We start from the raw sequence: 22,887 nt of genomic DNA on the forward strand, positions 1-22,887 counted from the left end.
CATTGGGAAATCTATGTACATGTACATATCTCTTCTACATTTATATAGCAATGGAAAATGTCTGCTAAACGTTATACCCCTAGCCCATAGCTACATATCTCCATGTAGTAGTCCAAATAGCATGCCAATTAGTCTAAGCCTGTCCAAACATTGGAAAGAGAAACCCAGCTCTAGTTTGCCCCATTTCCAAAATAAATAGCAAAATAAGCTGGCAATCAAAAATAATTATAAAGCAATTGGAAGTCATGGAACAGTCCTGTTTTCTTTCATTGCACAATTATAGAATTTGGGAAATTGGTGTATATTATAACCGTAATCTTGCTATGGATCTAAAATGTACTATTAATTGTAGGGAACAGACTGTAGATGAATACTTTGTGTCATTTTTCTAGTTACTGCCTTTCAAATTCTTCCTTACTTTGTATAAATGGAGCTTATGGATATATGTATGTATTAGTGCTAGGGTTTCTGAACCCTAGCACTAATCCTGGGTTTGCTGGATAATTATTTGTTCTCTGTGTTGTAGGTTGTATAGCAACATCAAAAACCACTATCCCCTAGGTGCTAATAGTGCACCTCTGCAGTTACGATAACCAAAAATGTTACCAGACATTGCAAAATCACTCCTGGTTGAGAACCAACAACATATGTACATATGGACACACTTTTTATTCTAATATATATATGTATACATATATATCTTATATAGCGTTATTCAAACTTTTTATTTCAAGCAAATTTTGGATTTCATCTTTAAGGGGATGATAATTGAAGATATCATAAATGCACATGTGTGAGTTAAACTATGGTTTTAAAACTGAACTGCCCTTTGGGAGAACAAGTTTTCTCGGGAGTTTGGAATGATCCATTTTAACCACCAATCTCAAAATAACATTTCTAACTCCTTTTTGATTGGAAGTTTTATTCTTTCATCATTCTTTCGGTGAACACTTATGAAGCATATATTGTATACCTCCTACTATAAACAGCACTATAGACACTAGACAGTGGTGAACAAAACAACATAATTTCAACCTTTTAGAATAAACAAAATCAGAAATATTAGTAAATATTTACCATTTGTCATTGATCTGAAAATGAGTGGTACTGATACATAAAATTAATTTACAAAAACCATTTTGAGTACTTACTGCATGCAGTTCCTATTTGTAGAGATTACAAAAGTTGTGTAAACGTAATGTCTTCCCTCTTGAAAGATGTAATGTGGAAAGAAGCAAGTAGAGAATAATAAAGGGGAGGGAGAGATTAAGTGCTAAAATGAAGTTCTAGGGGCAGTGTGGCTTCTGGCTTACCATGTAATTTGTCATTTCCCATACCTCCAGCATTTGTCAAATCCTTACAAAATGCTTACAAAGTTAAAGGCTACCACCTTTGCCACAGCTTTTGGATTTCAAACATAATTTTTAAAAGTCAGACTGTATGTTGGTTGGAAATTTATCTGTGGAGGTAGATAAGGATTAATGATTGTTTCTAAGAATTAGGGACATTTCTTACTCCTTTTGTTTTTTTCTCCCCACAAAAGCCTTTCTTAAACCCTGAACCCTCATCAAAACAAAACAAAACAAAACTACTGACATTAACAAATGAAAGAAATTAGACATCCCTACATATACTACAAGACAAGGAATGTTGCACGCTAATATTGCAGAACACTGCATTTGGACAGCTATTCCTCAAGTTAAGCTACCTTCACGCCATTTATATTATGAGATCCTTGTTGCTATTAGATATTTATTCTAGGAATATTAAAAACTGGCAAAAATCAGACAGATGAATAAGATAATGTAATCGTGACTTAAAATCACCTTTTAAAAGTTCATATATAGTTTTGTGTGAATCACTATAGGCAATAGTATAATACAGATCACAGACATTTTGACTTGAGGCATTTAGATAAGATGAGGAAAAAAAGGGATGCTGTTTTTTCTTTATTTTCACTTATATCCAAATAATTTTATTTTTACTTCTCCATTTCTATGAGTTCAAATACAAGGCTACTAAGAGTCCAAATACGAAAGATTCCCAATGTGTTATAACACAAGCCAAACTGATCAAACTGAAGCATGTCAGGTCATCACACTTATTCAGTGATTATATGGTGTGATTATTCAGGTAATATTTCTAGGTCAGCCCATCAAAATGCAGGCTTAGCCCCTTTGAATGTTTTTAACAAGATATGATTATCACATAAAAGACCGGATTCAAACAAATAATTGAGAAACAGCATAAATAAAATAAAGTCACTTATTTGTGTGTAAGAACTGTAACACTGGCTTTATACAGTAGCAGTTTTTAGACAGCAAACTTCTTAAACTTTAGGGTATATCAGAGTCACCTGGAGAGCTTGCTAAAACACAGATTTCAAGGCCTGAATCCCAGACAATCTAATTTTTGTCTACTGCTGCTACTGATCCACAAACCATAGTTGGGGTGGCACTGACCTAGAATACGATCACAGGAATATTAATGCAGCTAATTATTCTTATTGTGGTTCATCTTCTGGGATTAATGTAGGTTATAAGCCAGTGATGTGTGCTCTAGTTGGGAGAGAAACCACACGTGCTTTTTCCCTGATTTGCCAATGGTTTTGTATTTCAGTTGGAAAATTAAAATATGGAACTTTCAAAGACTTCAAATTTCTTTCAAGCATTGGCAGAAGGTTAACAACACAGATGCTTTTCTGGCCTTAGGTCAGATATATTTACGCCACACATGATGATCTTTGGAAACTTTACCCAAATTACTGTTGAAATTGTTTATTTCAGAACTAGGGCAACCAGATCCACCCTTTGTCTCTTGAGTGGGAGCAGCTTTGTTTTGCAAAGGCAGTGGCTAGAAAGGACCAGACGTTTCCATCAGCTGTTTGGTCATTGTGTTTTTTAGTGGAATTATAGCATTATACAATATTTTTCTTTGCAGCTTAAACATTGAACAAACACAGACATCCAGAGATGCTAAAATGAAAAATCAGTTTCTTCTTGCTTTGCCACTTGCCAAGTGAACTCTGTCAGACAGCACATCCTATACATCTCAAGTAAACAAAATTATGCTTAATGTGTTGGCAACATCTGTCACAAACACTCTTCAGCCTATGGCTTAAATGTATTGAGTTGGAGTGGATTTGACAGTTCATTTAGTGAGTCAAAGTTACAGTTGTGGGTACGGGCTTTGCCAAACTAACCATAAGGCTTTCCTTTTCTTCTTTTGTATTTATTTATTCATGTAATACACAATACAAAAGAGATTCTGTAGTTTTTACTAAGCAAAGTGGCTGGCAAACACCCCCTTTGCTGTAGATAACCAACACTAAACCTCTCTAAGTTGCCTGTCTCAGATAAAATATCATTAAGAAAATTCATTTCTCCCAGGAATTCCTACTAGTTACTTCCAGTTTGCTCCCTGACTGTGCATTTCTTCCATTCCCTTAAGATTACAAAATTTGTATTCTTAATAATTTGTAGGATTTTTTTTCACTGAATGTTTTTATTGAATGTGAACAAGACTCTACATTCTTACATATCCTCCCCCAAGAATCCTTATTTTATTTTTTATGTATGTGCAGTAGCTGATCTGCTTAGAAAGAACTGTTCGTTTATGTGCAGTAACTGGTCTCCTTACGTTATTTTCCACTCTGTGCCTAATGTTGCTATTTACAATTCCAAATAATGATAAATCCCTTCTTCCTCTTTCCTTTGATTGTCAGGTTTCTGGTTTATACACAGAAGCAGCACTCACTCTGTGACATCTGTTATCAAATGAGTCCCCAAACACTGCTTTCAAAGAAAAGATTCTCAAAGAGACCAGACAATTCTTCCAAAATTAATTCCAAGTGCAGACATTCCATCCTTCTCATTATGCATGGATTTTGATCTGTCACATGCTTACCTACCTCATTTGCATATTGCCTTTAAAAAAAAAAAAAAAAAAAAAAAAAAAAAAAAAAAAAACACATCCCTGGGGAATAAGACAACCTCCAGGGCCTTGAGAAGAAAGTATCCTTACCAAACACAATTGGGTTTTTATCTCTGATTTACATGAATGATCCTTTTTGTGACTAGAGCAAGCTGTTTAGAATTGAGGTGTTTCTGGGACTGTGACAGTTTCGCTGCATGTTGGAATTTCTAGGGGCAAATATTCTAAAAAGATAACCTGTCTTGAGTTCAAGAAGAGAATTGAAGTCTCGCACCTGCTAAGCATTAGAATGTTGTCAAAGTGCCACTTTTTGGTTGAAAAGAAATGCTTCGGGACTTCCATCTTAACTCTGAGGTTATTCTATAATTTATCCCTAGGTGATTTAAGAAGAACCCTAGTTCTTCTTAAAGTGTTTACTTCTGGTCTGGCACAACAAATACCTGAAATGAAGGCCAGTAAGTATTTTTTTTAAAAAGGAAAACAATAAAGATGCTTTTGTTAAAAAGATTCACGCAGCAGAAAGAAAAGTGCTGTGTCTCTGAATTATAATTAAGTAAAAGCTTTTCTTATGTTTCTCATTTAAGAGGCATCCTGATGAGTGACAATTCACAGAAGCATCAAGGAATTCAAACAACACAAATGCACAATTGTGTATATTTACAAGCTACAGACCTTTAAAATAACAGACATGTTTTCCGATTGATTCCTACTGAAAAGTCTAAATGTCTTTGTGAACACAGCTGGCCCTGTGTATCAGGCATTTCCAAATATTTGGCTCAATTTCTATTATCTCTGAAAGTTAATGGGGAGGAGCCCATAGGGAAGGCAGAGTGATAGCCTGATCTTTTTCACAGATATAGTCAGGAAGTTGAATTTTGATAATACCAGAAAGAATTGCTTAGTTTGAGCAAAAGCATTTTAGGAAGCACTTGCTGTGGGTAATTAGTTTGGGTGCCAAGATCTGGCCATCTACATGCATCTGTCCAGTGAGAAAAATAATGTTTAGGGAAATAATTTATTCCGATACATAATCATTTTATCATAACTGGGTGTTTAAATGGGTTGTTATAAAACATGTTTCTACTTTTATCATAATCTTTAAATATAAACATTGAAATTATATACTCTCAAAGATTCCATCCAATTCTAGCTTTTTAAGTTTGTTTTTTAAAAATATTTTTTCATTCTCCAAGTTAATTACTACAAGGAAAGTAGCAGAGTAGAGAAGAGAAAGGGAAGGATAAAATGACTTAGCTCCATTCTTCACTCACCATAGGACACTTTGCATATGGATGGAAGTTTTTTAAAATGTTTGTAATTTCTTTTATCCCCAACAACGATAATAAATCAAAAAACATATTATAGACGTCTGCTTTTCTTAACATCTGATTTAAAAGTTAACACTTACTTTTTTTAAAAAATTGTGGATAGACATAAAAATTTGACCAGCTTTAACAGAGTTTGGTATTCTGTCTTGTGTCTAAAATATCGATAGATAGAAAACAGGTCAAAAGGTTAGGAGAAAAACAAATGGGAAATAGTAATTTTGATTTTTAGATTATCAATGATAGATTTTAATATGTCCTTCAAAGAGATCTAGTTCAGAAACCCATGTGGGTCAGCATTATCCCTCTTAGCAGTAGATTACATTGGGGTGACTAAGAATTATCTATGTATTAATAAATAATAGATAAATGACATAAACCAAGTCTTATCAAATAACAAGAAAATTAGAGAATTTCCACTAATGTTCATATTTTTCAGTCAGAGAAGTTTATATTTAGAATAATGGGCAAGAGGATATAGATGATTTATTTCAATACATTCTACCCCAAAACATGAAAATATAAGTGACATATTTTAGATACATCACAGGTAAATTACCTCAGAAGAAAGGAAGTTGTTAATGGCATCTATTCAGACAAGCACAAAATGACATGAATGGACATAAAAATTATATACAGTTGAATTTAGCCTTTTTAGTAAAAAAGTAAAAACATTTGATGTTCACACATTTACAATTTACTGTGTTTATTTGTAAGAAGTCTCCTTCCTTGTAGGATATGTTTTCAAATGAACATTGTATATGCTTGTAGGGTGCTGTGATTACACCAACCATGGACCATCCCATGTCAATGCAACCAACCAACGTGATGGGCCCCCTGACACAGCAGATGAATCACCTTTCATTGGGCACAACAGGAACGGTGAGTTGAAGAGATTGTTTTGTTTCATTGAACTTTTTTGATCAGATGTGATATTCTCCATTTTTACTGGCATTATCAGTGAAACTGTGTCTGTACCGTATTCATTAACTAACACATCTTTCAGGTTTCAGTATGAACAAGCTGCATTCTGCATGTATGTTCAATTCCAGGGCACATGCACTCACAGTGGCAAGACTAAAGTTCTATTGTGTCATTCAGTTACTTCCTGGTTTTTATGGTTCAATGTACCAGATATAATGTCTGTTTTTGGAAAGGTGTCCTTTTGCATGCACCTGCAAATCTAGACCCTGTGACTTAATATACTCAATCCTGGTTTTCTCTTCCCAGCTGCTTACCAGCTCAGCCATGAGATTATTACCAGGTTATGCACAAGTGAGGGGCCATACCTATGACTGATACTATTCAATCAATAAAGAGTAATTGAGTAATTGAGCTATAATTGAGTTATTTTAATCCTTCTTTTTGATATGTTGATATAGATAACGTTGAAAAGAAGGAAGGGAACCTAATGTGCTTGATTTTTTTTCTTATAGGTTATGATATTTTTGACTAGCCTTCTTTCTCCTCAGAACAAAAGTGTGCTGAAAAATGCCTATTGCAGCCTGGATTTTATATCAATGAGGCATTTTAAATCACGGGAAAAACTTTGTTTGATTTTTTTTTTTTAAGATAATTCCCCAAATGTTCAAGGAGGCAAAAGCCTAATACAATCTAGAATACTGAAACTTCACTAGTTGCCATTACAGAGAGCAATGAAACCATGAAACCTAACCACTCATGTGACACCTTCAGTAACAGTTTTATTTTGGCAAATGTTAGTGCAGATAATCTTGTCATTTAATAAAACATAGAAATAAAAATACATTTTTTTTGACTGAGGTAGCTTAAATATTGTAGAAAGAGCACTGGACTAGGAGTCAGAAATCCTAGATATAAAACTTGAGTAAGCCCTGTTGTTTCTGTCAATATTGGGGAAAATAATATTTCTAGTCTGAATTTTTTTCTCTATCTAGTTGAAGTATTGAACTTGATCATATATGGGGCCCTTTGAATATCCAATTCTATATTTTTAAACCTATATGTCTTATAGTTACCACCTCTGTGATTCTTCAGTTAGGCTGACTTCTTCTCCAAATATCTATGTACAATATGCACACTAGCTATGTATCAGGAATTTTACTCCATAGCAATGGCTTGCTTGCCAAATAAGTCTTGTTGACTCATGGACTTTTAAGAATATAAGAAGTTTCTGTCATGTCCACTGAGGCCTCACAAATCTGTCCTAAATAGGAAGAAAGTCAGTATAATTTAATGGAAAGAGCCACATTATTTCAATAAAGAAATTTTAGTTTTAGTAACATAAACAAAGTTGCAGAACCTGTAAAAAGCAGTTGATAGTACCTTACCTGTCTGAATGCTTGGGCTGGATCAAATGATCTCTTAGGTTTCTGACCTACACTTTTAGAAGTCATGTCTAAGATATATTTAACTATATGCTGTGGTACAGCTAATTTTCATCATGGAGATACAGTTTGAAGAAATATTATATTGCTTTTATCAAAGGATTATTTGTAATTATTTTGTGTGTTACTAATAAGCAGGTCCGAGGAATAGTATCAGAAGGCCTGCAGTTTCTTATTTTTATTAATACATTATAGATTTCCTTCCATATCAGCCTTTGTGTCCTTCAGTGATCGTAAATTCTGAATGAGTGATGTAATGTAATTTTACTGTATTGAATAACAATCTGGAATCTGACTAAAGAGAGAATTATAATGCAAAACATAGAAACTCTTTATAATTTTTACTCATTTGGTTCAAAAGTACAGCCAATTGACTTGCTAAAATTTAAGTTTGCAAACTAGTAGAAATATAAGAGCTAGTTAAGTGTATGACTGAATCCTTTAGGGAATTAAAAAACAAGCTAGAAGACACAGAACAGACTCAGAATTATAATAATTATTGAATCGATAACATATATTATGATTTTGTATTTGAGTATTTCAACAAGAACACATTTGTAAGGGACCATGACTTTTAGGCAGCTGGTAATAGCCAAATAATTCAATAATAATATATAACATTCTCTTTCTTAGAGAGTAAAAGTTTTAAGTATGTGGTTTATTATTAACATCAAATTTCCACTAGCTTTTTTTCTTTTCATCCTTTACATTCACACTAAATAATGTTTAGATACATTATAATATTTGTGTTACTTGATGTTATGGAAAAGTGTAAAATTTAGTAAGGTTCTGAAGAGGTAGAGAGAAAACAGAATTACTTTGTTGATTCATTTAACAAAATATAATTAAGTGTCGTTGGTGTCCAGAATACTGTTACTTTGTTTTCTGAGACTGTCACTCTAATTCTTTGATATGACTTCATAGATTCTTTTTATCTGAATTTTGATTGGCATTTGGAGTGACTATTATCCAGTTGAGGATGATTTTGTAAAATCAGATTTTTCTACCTTATTGCATCTTTCCAGCATTTTCATTGATGGGGAGGAATCCTGGCATAATGGAAAGATCAGTCAGCTTTGTTTTTAAACTTGAGTTCAAAACCTGGCTTTGCTCCCTTATTAGCTCTGCATGTTTAGGCGGGTTACTTAACCTCTCAGAACTTTTGCTTTCTCATTTTACAAAATGGGAAAAATAATGCTTGCATCCCAGAGATGTTTTGAGTGTTAATGAAATGACAATATGCAGCATTCCTTATACAGTATGATACCCAGTATGTGCCTCTCAAATGAGCTGCTCATACCCTTCACCTCCAGTGGCTTCTAACTGTTGGGAGTCTAGTTTAGGTAGCCAGAAGTGATGTAGCACATTGTAAAATCCATGGTATAACTCACCTACACTATTTCACTTGTTATAAATAATTTCTTTAATGTCTCTATTTCTTTGGCTGCTGACATATTCTTTTAAGGTGGCAAACTCAAAAGCCTGTAGAGTCCAGCCATGTCATATTAATGAATGAAGTGGATCAAGTTCAAGCAAAAACTCTTGGAAATACATAATCAATTTTTAAATATTTACCTATATCATAAACATACTCATACCATATAAACATATATGACATTGGAGATTATATTTTAGATAAGATGTATTTTCCATACAATAATAATACTATCTCTGTCTGAGTTTTGGGCAAATAGAAGTGAGAGGTGGTGCCTTTGGCAGCCCGAAATAAGGATGCCTTGTCTGAAGAGGACAGCCATTACTCCATTAGTAGTACAGCTATTGTGATGGCTATTGACACATGGACATACAGACCTAGGGTGATCTCAGTTTCCAACTTTTAAAGATAAGCTGAATTCTTGAATTTTGATTTGAAATTTCTCTATATTTAAATATTGGGCCCAGTTTGTCCCAAGAACTCCCAGTTTGTAACTCCTGCCCAAGGTTTTTCTGGTTCTCCTCAAACCTCTCTGGCCATTCCTTCTTCTCTTCCTGCACAGATTGGTAAGCCAGAGCTTCATTTTTAACATACTTATGCCACATGATTTTCGTAAGCAATCTCATTCACTCTCATGGTTGTAAACCCTGACTTCCATGTTGACTCCTAAATCTCAGTCCCCATTGCTAACCTCATCTAAGAATTTTAAACACATTTATCCAAATACTTGCTAAGTATCTCCATGGAAATCTCCCTCAGACATCTCAAAGTCAGCATGACCCAAACTAATCTCATGAGCTTTCCAGAGCTTCCTTCCAACTGAAACCTCTTCCTCTTGTATGTTTCTGCTCCATTTCCCTGCAAGCTAATGACATGACCATTTTCCCTGCAGCCAAACCATACATCTAAGACCCGAGCGAGACCTTTTCCTTCTCCCTCACCACCATACACAATTACTTTTCAAGTCCCACTGGTTTTCTCTCATAGACATTGGTCAAATACATTCTTTCTTCCACATTTCTGGAGTCTCTGCCCTGGGACTCATTTGATTAATTGTAATAGTTTCCTAACTGTTCTTCAAGCTTTAAATTTCAGTTTGCTCCAATCCATTCTCTACCCTGTTGTCACAGATAGTCAATCTAAAACTATCTGACTGTGTCTCTCTCCTAATTGAAACATTTCAGAGGATTTCAGACATCTGAGCTCACAGAAATTCTGCAAAACAAGGTGTGAACAGTGACAAGTCAAGATTAAGATAGGATTCTAAACTCTAGAAACAGATAGGTTCCAAGGGCAGAGCAGAGAGTGACCCAGTGAATAATCTAGAGTAGGAAGCAATCAGGGCTGACGGAAGTTGTAGCTGTATTAGAATTTTCCATTTTTAGAAGGGGGATCTTGAACACAGGCTTAGTCCCACTCTTCCTTGTAAAGTCCCTGGCTAAAGGAATTGTATTGGGCCAAAACCTCTTTTTCCTTTTCATAAAAGATGATATAATTGTCTCCCATGACCTCAAATTTTGAAATGAATGCCATGTAGCTTAATTAACCTTTCTCTACAATTTGCCACCTCAGAAGTTTATTGTTCAATTCTCTATTTTAAGCTAGACAGAATCTGCAGGCCTCAAAAAAAAAAATGCATTTTATGCAAGCAGTGTAACTGTTTTATTTCAGGGCTCTGCTGACCCTGAAGGATTTTCGTAGCTTTTCTACATTTGTTTATTTTTTTGTCACAGTATTCCCTTGGTGGAACCAAAGCCCCATTATCCATTACTTCTTATCACTTTATTGTAAGCTTTAGCAGAAATCACTGGAGATTTTACTGTGTTATGAGAACCTCCAAATTGCATGACAATCTTGTTTTACAAGCGTCTTATCTCCTTTTCATTTGTTCAGTTGCTGGTCACCAGCAGCTTACAATGTCACCAGAATCTGTTGGAAGAAATAAAAAGTTTTTGTTCTGCAGGTTTTGTATCTGCAGTTTGGTTTGTGTTCTCCAAGCCACTGATGATTTGTGATATCATTGATTTCCACAGTGTAACCATAGTCACTCACAAAAATAACCTTGTAATTGTACTCCATCTGTCCCCACAGTTCTCTAGCATTTTTCAGTCACACCACTCCTTTACTGCTCTGACATTTTGTTGGTATCAGGTGAAAATCCTCAATTATTCAGTTTGTTAAGATATTTTTCTTTTTTCTGTTATTAGGTATGAATATAAATATTAAGACAGATTTTTTTTTAAAGCTAACAGGATGTTAAATGGACTCTGATTCAGGAAACCGTATCATAAATGGTAATGAGTACCACTCCTAAAATAGTTTTTCAGGAAAAAATATTAATTAATTTAAAACACTCAAATACAAAACAGAAAATATATCTAAAACAATAGTTTTAAAAAATTGGTTTAGTCTTACTGTAAAATGAAAGACCTTTGAAGGGAGTCTTAGAAACAATAAATGAACTGGCATTAAATGTAAGTCTAGTAGTATGAGTGTGTATTTGTAAATATTACACTTTTGTTGTTTAAAAAAATCAATTCTGAATTCAAATAAATTACTGCCATAGTAAAAAAGCCTCAATAGATAAAATGCCAAAGAACATGAACAGATAGTTGATAAAAGAGTAAATAGAATGCCAAGGAACATGTACAAAAATTATAATCAAAGAAACAGAAACAGTAATTAATCAAATATACGTGTACATATATCCCATCAAATAAAGCTATCAAAATGCAGTACAAATTGCTAATGAAGGTGTAGGAAAATAAGCATTCTCTAGCACTGATTGCTTGATGATAGGAATCTCAATTTGTATAAGTACCAGTTGGATAGCAAGGTAGTCAGTCGAGATACTTCAAAACATTTATACTGACTAACCAAGAAGTTATAGTTTTGAGAAGCTCGTCTATGGAAATATTCTAAAATATCAGAAAAGTAATTATACCTCAAAAATATTTGACACAGTGTTCTTTATAATGTCTAACAAAGAATAATAATTAAATATATCATAATCCATCCATAAACCAGAACATAATGCAGCATGAAATCATAAGAGTGTTAAATAATTAGGAAAAAGTTTATTTATAATGTTAAATTTTTAAAAATTGGAAGTAAGGCAGGCTGTGGTGGTTCATGCCTATTATCACAGCACTTTGGGAAGCTGAGGCAGGAGGATTGCTTGAGGTCAGGAGTTGGAGACCATCCTAGATAACGTAGCAAGACCCCATCACAATAAAAAAAAAAAATTGAAAATTAGCTAGGCATTACATTATTGTGTGCCCTATAGTGCAACTACTGAGGAGGCGGAAGCAGGAAGATAAATAAAGCCCAGGAGTTTGAGGTTACAGTAAGCTATGATTGTGCCACTGCATTTCGGCCTGAATGACAGAGTGAAACCCTGTCAAAAGAAAAAGAGAGAGAGAGAGGTAAATTTGCATGTGCAGAGTTCAGTATCAACTATAAAGAAGTATTATCAGGCTATAGAGAAATATAAAACAAGTGTGGCTATTTCCAAGTGATGGGATTAGGAGTAACGTCTATTTTAATCATTTTGCTTTTCTACATTATCCAGCTATTCAGCAATAAACATTATTGGCTTTTATTATTTATTTTAAAATGTTATAAATATATTCTTGGAAAATGACTAGTAGCATGGTCCAATAATTAACTTTTTTTGGGGGGGGGGGGTTTGGAGTGGTAATGTGTGATTGCAATTTTTCAAAAGGTACTAGGAATTACTACTATTATTTAAAAATTTGGAAAAACTTTAAAAATGATTCTAATTATTCTAGATTTGGGGATTATAATCAGCTCAGTAGTTCAGGTACCTGTTGCAAGAAACAAAATAACTCATGGGTCTGGTTTATTTGCATTTGAATCTTTTGATCATGTTTGCTTTTGTTGCTCAAAGTGCCTTGCAATGTTCAAGTTCTAATCTGTCTTCTCACATGCCATTTACTCAGGAGAGAGTGATTAACCTTTTGTGGCAAGGAGATGAAAGTGAGAAATACGTGATAATCCAAAAGTTGTCACATGGGTTGAAAAAGAAAATTTGGGATATTTGCTTTTAATAAAGGTCATATAAATGGAATAAGAGTCACACGAGAGCATCTCTTTAACCATGTGTTGGCAGTTGATTTGAATCTAAACAATATCAAGTTTCTTCTAGAGTTTACCCCTCCAAGGGGAGTGGGGGCAAAATTAGAATTTTCCATTTTTAGAAGGGGACCCTAGGCCTACACCATATGCCAGTCTCCTTTTTAAGATCCCTGGCTAAAGAAATTCCAGTGAGTCAAAAGCTCTTTTTTCATCTTTAAAAAAGCAGATATATTTTGTCCCATGTAACCCCTAATTTTGAAATGATTGCCATGTAGTTTAATTAAGCTTTATCTAGAATTTGACACCTTCAGTGCTAGGAGACTTGGGATAAAGATAACCATCATGTTCAATAGATTCTGTTCTGTGTATCTCTGCTCCCACAGTTACAACACATAAAGCTTTTTGGCCCTGAGGCGAAAGCACCCTCCGCTCTGCCTCACTGACAACCACTGGGATCAGAGCTGGAGCTGAGTGATAAATAATGAAATTTGCCTTCAAAATGTGTTAGCCTCCGTAGAATATAAGAATGTACAAATTTTTAAATTTTAGTTCTTTCTTTTGTTCTCCAGGACCTTGTTTCATATCATGCTCTGGGCCCCCTCTAGATGGGCTGCCTGGTAGAACTCTTGTCAGCCAGAGAGGGTAACATGTTTATATTGATTCCCTAAGGGAGGTTCCAAACAGGCTGTGGAAGATGACAGTGTTTCAGTACAAACTGTACTGTCCCAGCAAGTCTAACGGGACCTAATCACATGTACAGTATTGTGGTAATAGGGACCATGGTATCAAATGCAAATGAGGAATCATAATGCCTTTACTGCTCTAAGGCACGGGGGTCAGGCAACCATATGACACACAGCGGACTCTTCCACGTGTTAGGGCTGATTCTATTTTATTTTCTTTTGTACTTCATTGCATTCTTTCTCATGCTCTTTTCATTCAAAGATTCAATCCCAAGACAGGATTATGATACTCCACCAGCTGTTGTGTCAGGTAGGAAAATTCTAATTCTTTTAAGACTGGATTGGAGGGGAGAGATGGAGGTTGCCTGGTTTTTTCCCAAATTCTTTAAAGCAGTGATTCTCAACAGAGGTGGGTGCAGGAAATTTGAATTCCAGTTTGGAAGGGGGCATATGTAGTTCAGAAACATAAACTTAATATTGTAATTCTGTTATAAGTCTCGAAAATAAATGTGTTGCATTTTAAATAGAAAGTAAAAACTCAAAGCCATTTTATCTGTCAAGGATACACAGAAGATAGAGTCTGTGTTCTGTGTATCAGTGATTCTCAGTGTTAGACATGGTCATCAAATTCCTGAAAAGTGGGAAAATAATTTTATGTATAGCAAAGAGGGCACAGGTTAATAAAAAATAGCTTGAGAAGCACTGCTTTAGAGACCAGAATTCTTCTAAATTGAAAAATCATCCCATTTGCTTGCTCAGCACCCTGCATAGGGTCTGACACATAGTACGTGCTCAATATAATTGTTTGTTGAATGAATCAAAACTTCAGATTTGTTCCCAAAATGATTCTTTTGGATATTGAAAGAAAAGCTGCCATTATTCCATTTATACAACAAAGTGGCAGAGGTTGATTTGAAAATATGTTAGTGTCTTGAGGGTTTTAATTAGCAATATTTAAGTTGTTTCATGAAATTTAGTAGTGCAGTATGTAATAGGATATGTCTATGTAAAGAGGTGGATTTTTATTTTGAACTGCACAGATCTTCTTGTGCTTTCATTTTAATTTTGAATTTTGACTTCTTGCAAAGAGAAAAATGGGCACAATTTTTTATTTCAGTTAATTTTTTAATTAAATACTGGCAATCTGAAGAGCATGAATTCTTTGATTCTTTGACATGTCAGACAGCAAGGTCATAAAATACAAAGACAAAAATGCATTGGGGAGACAGAAGAAGAATCAAAGGTCAGAAATAGACTGAAAGACCCCATGGAGCAGTTGAATCTGGCAACCTGATGGTGGTTTTCAAGCAGGGGAAATCTTGCTTTTAGCCACCTGTTTGCTTCACCCAGCATCTGAAGGGTAATTCTTTTTTAATTTGTATAGCCTTATTTAGTTATGTTCCTGGCTGAATACTCATCTTTAAACTTCAATTAATAATGTCCCATTGAGGAAAAATAAGTTAACTTTCGGCTGTGAAGTCATTTTGGTCCTCTTCAAGGTCTCTACAGTAGATTGCCACTAATGAAAATATCACTTAGTTTTTCCCAAAGTGTATTTCCTGTCATATCTTAACATGCCAATTTCATTTAGGAGTTAGGGCCCCTGGGAAGAGACTATATTTCATACATGGTACTTTTGTTTAACAATATACATCTACTCTTGATAATTTACCAATATTCATAAAAATAAAAGACACAAACTGGAACTTACCTTCAACTAGGTTTCCTGATTTTACTTTCAAGAACATAATGGAGAAAGCAAGCAAATCATTAAAAGTACTTATCAGATGTCAGTTGTAGGTCAGGCTCTATGTAAGTCGATTGAGGCAGAAGATCTGGTTGAACATCTAGGCTCAGGAGTTCTCACCTGATTGCAAACACAAGGCGACTGAAAGTTCTAGAACAGATGAGTGACTTGATAAAAGCAATGCTTTAAGAAATTTAATCTGAAAATTTTGTGTGGTCTGGAGCAGGAAGACATAAAAATCACATGGAACAGTTAAAAAGATTAGATATGATATATTGTATTTATAATAAAAAATCATCCTAAGTTCCCAGCAGTGGAGTAAAAAGGAAGGGACCCAATATAGAGTTAATATGAAATTTGGGAGATTTCACAGTTATTTTCCCCTTGTAAGATTTAATTGGTAGATTGAAATAAGTTTCACAGACTTCTTTGGTCTACATCTAAATAGAAATAGACTTGCCTTTCCAAAATGCTTGTTAATTGGCTGGTAGGACAACTTCAATGACTTTTCAGAACTTGAATATGCTTTTCTCACCCCTTGGCCACATCAGAAAAGTGAAACAGGAAATAGCATTGTAATATCTCCTTCCCAAATCTTCCAATATGTCAATATTGGACAAAACAAATAATTATTTACCAGTGTAGAATCCAACTAAATTGCTTTAATTTATTGAAGCTGAGATGTCTGCTTGATAATTTACAGATACATAACTTAATTTCATTCAATCAATGTTTCAACATTTATTGAACAACTCCTGAGTGCTAGACACTACACAAAAGTACTGGGATTACAAAGATGAACAGAAAATAGACCCCTGATTAAAATATATATATTTTTGGCCGGGTGCGGTGGCTTATGCCTGTAATCCCAGCACTTTGAGAGGCCGAGGCGGGCGGATCACGAGGTCAGGAGATAGAGACCATCCCGGCTAACACGGTGAAACCCCGTCTCTATTAAAAATACAAAAAACTAGCCGGGCGTGGTGGCGGGCGCCTGTAGTCCCAGCTACTCGGGAGGCTGAGGCAGGAGAATGGCGTGAACCCGGGAGGTGGAGCTTGCAGTGAGCCGAGATCGCACCACTGCACTCCAGCCTGGGCGACAGAGCGAGACTCCGTCTCAAAAAAATATATACATATATACATATATATATATAATACCACTTACTATGGTATAATATTAGACCATTATAACATTAATAACAACATTTATTTGTGTTATTTGTGATGTTGAATGCATAAAGTACAAAGAATCAAGAATCTAGAAAGAATATTTGAAATCCTCAGGAAGACAAATACTGTTTGTTTTTCTGTGTAGTCTTAAGTGATGTCATCTTCTGAGAGTGAGTGAGAGATGGCACATAGTAAGGATTTAAGAAGAACAGAGATTTGGAAAACTATGGCATGAGAAGGCCAACTAACAATCCATAGAATTTTGAGGGGTAGCAGTGGGGGTTCATTTGAAGCTATGGACTATGTATTTGTGTGATTAATCTGTGAGGATGTTTGATTTTCTGCGGTCATAATCAGTAGCCAAAAAGGCAGACAGGTGAATTAATGCAGGGTTAGTATTTACTAGGTGAAGTGAGGAAAAGGAGAGTGTGCAATTATGACATTGGCAAGAAAGTAGTTGAGTGGCAAACTGTGGATTTAAGGAAGAATAAAGAAGGAAGAAAAAAGAAGGCAGTAGTGGATGAGAGATAGAAAACAAAATATAGAGATAAGCAGTTTTAATGAGATGTACAATGTAGTTAGTAAAACAGTTGGATTTAAGATTTTGGATAATGAACTATTTCTTGACAAAGTTTGAATCATGGGAGCAGGTGACCGCGGTGAATTTGAGGTGAAAGTGACAGAAGTTAAGGGAGTTAATTAATGTGAACATAAAAAGTGACTAATGAAGTGAGGGTATTTTTGCATATTTTAATTTTGTTTTATTTGTTCTTTGCCATTAATACATTATACAAGGCTCAAGAATATTTTACTTAGGAAGAGTCTGAGGTAAATATTTAAGCTTCAACAATGAATATGCCTTAAAAGTAATAATAATCTGGGAAGAAAGAGTTAAAGCAAAAATGGTGATGTTCCAAAGAAAGAAGGAAGCTTGGGAAACAGAAGCATCTCTGATTTATTTCCCTGGAGTCACCTCTTCTTGCCTACATCTCTGCGAGGCCTTACCTAGCTCATGTCAAGGAGAGAAGACAGAAGGCTGAAACTGCCCTCTACATTTTCACACCAAATCAGGAATCTATTCTCTTTTTAGTATTTCTTTTCTGTGACAACTATAACTCCTTTAAAACTCCTTCTCTCTTAAGCAAATGTTAGTGAAAAAATATATAAAGGCATAGTAAAAGACCATTTTCTATACATGATTGGGTTTTATGAAACACTTACGAAAACTGAAGATAATTTGTAGTCAAATTTTTATTTCAGTTGTTTTGAGCTTAATTTCTTTGAATGACATCAGCATGAAATCAAGCAAAAGACCTACTATCACCAGAGAACTAAAGTAGAATCAAAATCTATCCTCTTTTTCTAAAGAGCTTTGAGTTCAGAATTTGAACCTAGGTTTGAAAAAAAAAGTTGTTTTGAAAAAAGAAGAGAAAAACGGGGCCTGAAAAATACACTGAAAAGAACGTGGAGAACTTGTGGAGCATGTTCATTCTTTGCCCTCACCTTTTATGCACCAGCTAAAATAGGTTGAAATAGTGTTATCAGTACAACTTCATGATGAGATTTCACAGAAAAAGTTTGCATAAATCACAATATACTGGTCAAATAAGAAGTTTTTAAATATCTGATTTCTAACCACGGAGTTGTGCTCTAAGAATAAAGTTCTTTGTTGGAGTACTTGATGCAATTAAGACAAAATTCACTGTTACAAACAGCGTGCAGTTTCTCACATTGTTTTTGTTTCAGCAATCTAAGTTTGCATTGGAAAGCTTCATTAATTTGGAATTTGTAATGTCCAAGCAAAGATTTAATTGAAGCCTATTTTTTATGCTGCATCTTAGGTGAGAATTATTGTGTTAAACTATCCTCTATTATCCAGAGGAGGGAAAGGCAGAGTATTTTAGCTGCTTCAAAGAACAAGAACAAGACCATCTTTCAAACTCTAAGCAACATTGGTTTTCATAGATTCCATGAGCTAATTACAAATAATTTCCATCTTTTAATTAAAAATTAAGTCCATGAGTACTTCCAATTAGCAACAATCAGCCATTAAATTGTATTTATTGTAAAGGACCTGACACATTGTTATGTTTCCCACAAGCCACACATGAAATTCAGTTTCTTTTTTTTTTTTTTTTTGCTCAAATACTGTGCATTTATATTGACTACAAAACTACCTTTCTTTAAATGAATTGATTTTTTCTTTGTAATAAGTTCTTAGAGACTTTGCTCCACTTATTCTTCATTTATTCAACTAATATTTACAGAGCACCTACAGTGCTACAAAAAACTAAGGGTAGGTCCATTGCTTGCCCCCAAAGAACAAAGATCCTAACATAGTAAAAGGATATACAGAACTGTCACGTAACATAGTACATGACAGACATCATAAGAGTGGTCTGCAGAGCAGGACTTTTTACATGGTATTTGTGCAAGTATTTGACAAATAGGCATGTGCATGCTGAGTTATTGTGTTCCTGCTGGTGCATTTATTTTGTCTGCTAAATTACAAAAATTGAATCATTAAGACTTTTCCTGTGGGACCATACTTGTTATTTATGTATTAAAGTAGGAAACTAGATTGGACTAATACGTAAATATCACTGTTACTTAGCCCAGTTTGTTTTTTGTTTTTGTTGTTTGTTTTTCAAAGGATGGGATAGGTGAGTGTAAAATTCTATGCCTTATCTTCTAATGCAGCAAGCATTTCCTGTAAAGGTCCAGATAGTAAATATTTTATGCTTTGCAAGCCATATAGTCTGTGTCATACTATTCAACTCTGCCACTTTAGCATGAAAGCAGACACAAGCCATGTGCAAATAAGTGAGCATGGCTATATTTCACTAAAGCTTTATATGCAAAAATAGGCAGCAAGCTAGATTTGGTCTGTGGGCTATAGTTTACCTACCCCTGCTCTCTCTAGTCAATTTATTTTTATAAGTATTCCAAACTAAATACTATCACTGATATTCTTTATAATACGTATGAAGTGCCCTTCCCTTAAAATTAGCATTTTTGTGCTTTTATTATTTCATAAAAGTATGTACAGAATAATTGATTATGGTAGTGACATACTAAAACCCTTTAAGAGTATTTTTATTTTTATATTGTATTAATTTTTAAAATTTTTCATTATATATTGGTATTGTAGGACTTACAGCAGCAACAGGGGATCACCAAAACCAGGAAAATCAAACATATATTCTGTTTAATATCCTCTTGGCAGCCTTTAGAATCTTATACTTTTAGAAATTTAGAGAAAAGGTAAGAAATATATCATCTCAAAAGATTTGTAGTAAAATATATTTGACATCTTTGTCACACCACCTGAGGTGGTTTCTCTGTTACTGTTGTGGTTGTTGATTAGTGTACACTGAAATTACTCTCGATCTACAGTATTTTAGCTATTCTATTTCCCCCTGGGTAACTGCTTCCCTGAGTACTGTGTGTTGCTTTGCAATCCAATCATAAGGCAAAGCTTTCCTGGTCTTGTCTAAAAGCCAAACACTACACAGGGCAAGCCTGGGATGGCCGGAGATAGGACTACCCTCTGTGGCAAGGTCAGAGAAAGACAATGCTTGGTGATGCAGCACACACATCAAATCAAAAGGCAGCTTCTCAAAATGCTTTCTGTAGTAGAATCTTTCAGTGAGTGGCAGCAACTGACTTAAAGCATCCCACAGCAGCAGCACACAGCATCACTTAGCGCCTCAGTCATCTACAAAAGGGCAGAGCCTACATAATACGCAGCAGAGCACTTTCAAGACAACAATGGACTTTAAAGTAAGCTAATTGCATGTGCAGGAATCCACACATCTGTTACTGAAATCACATGGTTCCCTTTTTAAATCAACAGCACACAGTGGGCACTTGAGGAGCCTGTCAGAGAATATAGTCATGAATTGACTATGCATGATTCAGTCCTTGCCAGAGGCATGCCAGAGACATCTGATTCTGGAGAGATCCTGCCTAACAAACATGTTAACAGTTCTCTAGACTCTATGTTAAATTAGTTTATCAGAATGCAAAATGCCTGAACCGTGTAATTGGACATCCCTATTGAAATGTTTTCTCTCAGTTAAAATTTAACATTTTAACGTCTTCTTTCTTGGAGAAGTGATATATTACACGAACATTTAAACAATGTTACCAGCCTTTTGAGATGCCACAGCAAACATAATTGTCTGTTATTTTACCCAATGTCTTTTACATAAAGAAGCAAATGATTAATAGATCCTTGAGTTCAGTGTCTCAGCACATCTCTCTCCCCAGATGAATGAATATATTTATTTTTAGCTAACAATGTAAAATACCAAGCTTAATCTATTTCCCCTTAGTCTTGGTTTTCAGGATAGTTGGAATTAGATGGAGTATATTGCAAATGTTCCTGGTAGCGTGTTCTCTCTATTGCTTTTAACTGTTGATTTGCTGGTATTTTTAATTGTGCTTCTTAATGCAGGGCTTAATTTTGTAAATCTTTCACAAATTCAACATTGAAGTACAAAGCTTCTAATTCCTTTAGCAAAAAATAAATAAATAAATACTATCGTGCTAAGGGAAGTTTGTGTGCTAAGCATGTTAGGGGAAAGACAAAATGAAAGATGATTTTGATTATGTGTTGATCTTATCTAAAAATTTACCACCAGACACTGTTTGTTTTCATTCTCACACATGCAATTTTGAACAGGAAAAAGTATGGTAGAAAAAAATCAAAATGATTTTTAGAATTCACAGGGTGTATGTGACTTCTGGGTCATATTATTTAATAATTATTTAACAATTAGAGTTACCTAAATTTTCTGAAGCTTACTTTTTCCCTCCTTAAGAGTAGAGAGTAGATAATCTATTCATTACCTCTTTATGTATACACAACAATACAAGGATTAATTGAAAAGATATGTCCAAAATACCTAGTAAGGGAGTGACTCATGATCGATATGAAATAATTGAAGCTTCCTTTCTGCTTCCTTTCTTTGCATTCAGGAAAGTGTGTTAAGACTTTTTGAAGAATCACTGATCTTATATTTGCTATGTTAGATTAACTGATCCAAAGAAAGGAGTCTTTTGAAATAGTTTCCAAACTCAATATCTAAAAATGAAAGAAATAGAGAGTTAATTACATTATCTTTCTTATTGGCCAACAAGTATGATATTATTAGTAGGTGAATTAGTATGATAAATATAAATATTTAATTACAACATGATAAATAATGTTCATAATGCACAGTGAAAAGATGACAAAAGTGAACAATCATTATGAGTTTGAGGCCTAAAACATACACATGAAAAAATCTAGAAAGAGATGCATAAAATTGTCATATATGTTTTCAATTTCTATTTCCTAAACGTTTTGAAATGTTGCTTTGCTACATTTATAATTTATTAAAAAGTTAATAACAGTCTTTGAAATGGCAGCAGTTTTAAGGAGACATTTATGTACCAGAAAAACACGACTGTATGAAAATGAAAATAAAGATGATGATGATGAGTGTGGTGATTATATGGATGATAGCGGTAGCAGTGGTAACTGCTAACATTTTCCCCACCTCCGCTCATCACATCTCAACATTATGGCGTTTAGGGCAAGATTAAGAGAGACATTATATCTCTATATAGAATTGGCAGAATTTTTGAGTGATTCTATAATCTAAAGTCATTAAATTTTATGTAAATCCACTTTCCACCTACCAGAAGATCAACATTTTTATAACCGATTTTTAATGCCATTTTTCATATTGGAATCACATTTCAAATGATATATTGTGTTTCTTGCATGCAGCAATTGTAACAACCTAAAATCTTCCCAGTTTATATTATGTGAGATATCAAGGCCCTTGTGGTTCACAGAACTGATATGACATATTTGAAAGGGGACCATATATAATACACCTTTAATTACATATTATGTCTAACTTCTGCAAATTAGACTACTACTATATACACTTTTTTTTTTTTTTTTTTTTTTTTTTTTTTTTTTTTTTTTTTTTTGCTTTTCTGCTTAAAATGAAATCTGTCATTGAAGGTAATTTGTTGCCCTGAGTTGTAATTACAAAATACTTATACTTACGCAATCAAGCTGCTATAACTTCTAAGTGCTTTTGCCACCTGAGATATTGTTTATTCTTCCTTC

The 22,887-nt window shown here is 34.3% G+C and overlaps 1 protein-coding gene across 1 annotated transcript in view; it reads left to right on the top strand.

Moving 5' to 3' along the window:
- The window catches only part of RBMS3 (RNA binding motif single stranded interacting protein 3), a 546,693-nt gene that overhangs the window by 465,314 nt on the left and 58,492 nt on the right, over nucleotides 1–22,887 (top strand). The window contains exons 10-11 of the mRNA XM_030937919.1: nucleotides 6,030–6,140; nucleotides 14,103–14,150. Coding sequence (XP_030793779.1) covers nucleotides 6,030–6,140; nucleotides 14,103–14,150 — 159 coding nt within the window. The remainder of the gene's footprint in view (nucleotides 1–6,029; nucleotides 6,141–14,102; nucleotides 14,151–22,887) is intronic.

Source organism: Rhinopithecus roxellana, chromosome 1 (genome assembly GCF_007565055.1).
Source record: "Rhinopithecus roxellana isolate Shanxi Qingling chromosome 1, ASM756505v1, whole genome shotgun sequence".
Taxonomy (NCBI): Eukaryota; Metazoa; Chordata; class Mammalia; order Primates; family Cercopithecidae; genus Rhinopithecus; species Rhinopithecus roxellana.